At 58.4% G+C, this 3227-nt stretch overlaps 1 protein-coding gene across 1 annotated transcript in view; it reads right to left on the bottom strand.

Annotated features, from left to right (window-relative positions):
* Positions 1-480: 480 nt before the first annotated feature.
* ALOX15B (arachidonate 15-lipoxygenase type B) overlaps positions 481-3227 on the bottom strand; it is a 10989-nt gene continuing 8242 nt past the window's right edge. Inside the window, exons 10-14 of the mRNA XM_007457855.1 lie at positions 1825-1994; positions 1518-1639; positions 1321-1421; positions 1073-1243; positions 481-660 (exon numbers count right to left, since the gene is read on the bottom strand). Of these exons, the coding sequence (XP_007457917.1) occupies positions 481-660; positions 1073-1243; positions 1321-1421; positions 1518-1639; positions 1825-1994 (744 nt within the window). The remainder of the gene's footprint in view (positions 661-1072; positions 1244-1320; positions 1422-1517; positions 1640-1824; positions 1995-3227) is intronic.

Genomic DNA, 3227 nt, shown 5'->3' with positions numbered 1-3227 from the left:
GGTCTTCCTTCTGCCCTGCTTCCCATGGCCCTTTCTCAGTGGGTTGTTCATTTTAAAGTTGGGACCATAGGTCACCATCAACCTCTCGAGCAGTTTTCATGTGGGCCACGCCTTGTGCTGCTGGACAGTCTGGAAGAGGGCTGCCCTTGAGCCGCATGACCATTAGGTCCAATCAGCTGTGGTCAGTGGGTTTGGGGGCAGGACTGTGTTCCCCCTATGGTACCCTTCCAGGGAGCTGTGGGTGTGCAGGCACTCTGAGGCTTGGAGTCTTCAAAAGGCATAGTGGTGTCGTCCAATGAGCTTTTATTCTCTGGGGTTTTTTTTGTTTCTGTTTTGTGGTGTATTGGGGATGAGATACACCAGACCCAGCAGGGGCATATGGGGGCCTGGTTTTCTGGGGAGTCCTTTTTTCTGGGTGGCAGGTAGCCTAGAGCTATGGGGTCAAAGGGATGTCATGTGGGGCCCTTTTCCCCAAGGGATTTAGATGGAGACGCTGTTCTCGATGATGGGAGGGTCCAGGTAAGTGTAGGGGAGCTCCAGGTCCTGGTTTCTCTCCTGGATGTCTCGCGAGATCTGAGCCAGGCGGCTCTGGAAGGCTGCGATGCTCCAGCACGGGGCCGCCTCCGTGAAGTGCTCGTCCGGGTAGGTGCCCAGGGGCCGCTGGGAACCAAACACAAGGCTGGGTGAAGGGGCTGCTTTGCAGCCGGGACCCGCCTTAGCCATCCACCCTGGGGGACCTGAAGCAGCCTACGACTGAGCCTCATCCGTGCCCCCTCCCCCTGAACAGTGATGATTACTGCAGGCAGCTCTCGGGGATAAAAGCTCAAGTGAGAGTTTTAAAGGGGGCGGCCTCACTGGAACATACCACACGTTGCCCTTGCAGCTAAGGGTGACTCTGCCTCATCTCATTTGGCCATTTGACCCTCCTTGTGAGATGTCCAATGCCCTTGTGTCACCCTGGGAAGACTCACCGGAGTCTGATGGCACAGTGGGGTGTGGGTCAGGGAGGGTAAACAGTGTCGCCTCCCTTACCCCAGGGCTGGCCTGGTCTGGCTCCCAGCCCCACACTCACTCTGTCTCCAGGCTCCTTGCTCAGCACCCAGAGGGCAATGATGACATCACATGTGGCATTGACTGGTGGGAGGGTGGCTATGAACCCCTCCGGGCTTGCCTGGCCTTTAGAGGTGGGCGGTGGCAGCTGCATGGTAGGTGGCAGGTTGGGCATCCAGGCACTGAAGTCAAACTGAAGGCCGAGAGGGCAGAGTGAGGCTAGGTGCCCGGACCCCTCTGTCCCGGCACCCTGGCATCGACCCTTCTCACCTGCCCTGTACCGATGGCGGAATGCTTGGCCGAGCAGGTGAATATCACCATGGTGACGTACTGTATCAGGGCTTCCCGTGTCCCCAGGGAGGAGGGTACTCCTGCAGGGAGAGCTGGGCTGGGAACGGGGCTGCCAGGGTCCTGAGGACAATGTGCAGTGGCCTGAGGGTAGGACCTCAGAACCGAGGTCCCCTTACCTGAGCTCTCCCGGCCTAGGAAGCCCTCAGAGAAGATCTCCCACACCCAGGCCTGGAGTTCACTGTCATCGCGGACAGACTCGTCGCTCAGGTAGTAGATGCCGATCATTTCGGAGACAAAGCTGCAAGGTGCACAGGGTTCCATCCCAGCTGTGAACCCCAACCCTCTCTGAGGAGTGCCCCCGCCTGGTCCCAGGGCTATTAATGTCTGGTCCTCCTCCTGGTGGACGCCTCCCTGGGCCTTCCTCCTTCCCAGCCTTCCTTCCTGTCCCCCAAGGCCCCAGCTCTCTGGGGCTGGCCCCCTCACCATTCCACTGCACCCCAGATCTGCATCCCATCATCCCGGTAGTAGTAGCCTGGGATGTCTTCAACTCCTCGGGCCCGGATATCCTCAGGCAGACACAGGACGGAATAGTTCAGCTGTTCCATGTACCTCTGTATCAGCTCAGAGAAACCTTCAATGCCAAGGCCTGTGGACTGGGAAACGGGACTCCTGGGTACCACAGCCCTTGCCCCAGAAGCAGGAGGTAATAGTGGTTGGGGAGACAGGGCCACTCCCACCCCAAGACCCCAGATTCTTTTTTTTTTTTTAATTTTTTTGCGGTATGCGGGCCTCTCACTGTTGTGGCCTCTCCCGTTGTGGAGCACAGGCTCCGGACGCGCAGGCTCAGCGGCCATGGCTCACGGGCCCAGCCGCTCCACGGCATGTGGGATCTTCCCGGACCGGGGCATGAACCCGCGTCCCCTGCATCGGCAGGCGGACTCCCAACCACTGCGCCACCAGGGAAACCCAAGATGCCAGGTTCTCTACACTGAAGGAATATCCCATCCCCACCCTCCCTAAAGCAGTCCTTACCCTGTCCACCACCTTCCCGGGGGCAATGAGTAGCTCACGGGCCAGCGTGTTGATGTGCAGGGTGTACCGTGTGTGTGGGATCAGCAGCTGTAAGGGCCAGAGAAGGCAGAGCTGGGCGAAGTCTTGGTCTCTGTGGTCCCAGACCCGCCCCCGCCCATAGAGGAACCCAGTCCTGTCAGTCACACATGGAAAGAGATGACAGGGACAAGGGGGGCAGCCTGGGATAGGGATCAGGGCTTCAGGCCCAGTGATGGGGGCTAAGGTCCACCAGCATCCTGTTCTGTGACCTTGAGCATGTGCTTTCCTCTCTCTGGGCATCAGATCACTGGGCAAATGAGAGGGCTGATCTGGATAGCACTATGAATCCCTCCAGCTCTGGCCTCCTGTGATTTTCTAACCCCAGGCAGGCAAAGAACCGTGATAACCAGGGCCTGCGGGTCTGGCAATGTGAAATGGTCCCCTAGAGACCACGGCTGAGCGCCGGGCCCTGGGAGCTGTAGATTGTCAGAAAGAATCAGCCTGGATTGAAGAGGACAGAGTAGGGCCTGCATCCAGGACCCAGGAGACTGTCTAAGGAAGAATCAGAAAATGTGAGCAGCTGTGGACCCCTCAACTTCACAGAGGAGATGCTCCAGGTCCCCGGAGGAAATTAATCTGGGCCATCTGAAGGCTTAGCAGAGCCCACCTTAGAGACACGGGTCTCCCTCTCAGGGCTCCCCACCCTGCAGCTATCTGCAGAAAACCTGTTGGTCAAAGCCATGTTCACACTTTGGCATCTGTCAGCCCCAGGTCTCTCCTTTGCTAGGAGCTGGGCTTCTGTGATCGCTGTTGGCTTGAGCTCCCCTAAGAAGAGA

This window comes from Lipotes vexillifer, unplaced genomic scaffold, assembly GCF_000442215.2.
Source record: "Lipotes vexillifer unplaced genomic scaffold, Lipotes_vexillifer_v1.1 scaffold611, whole genome shotgun sequence".
Lineage (NCBI taxonomy): Eukaryota > Metazoa > Chordata > Mammalia > Artiodactyla > Lipotidae > Lipotes > Lipotes vexillifer.
Note: the sequence above shows the minus strand (reverse complement) of the source record. Positions and strands in the feature narration are given on the sequence as shown.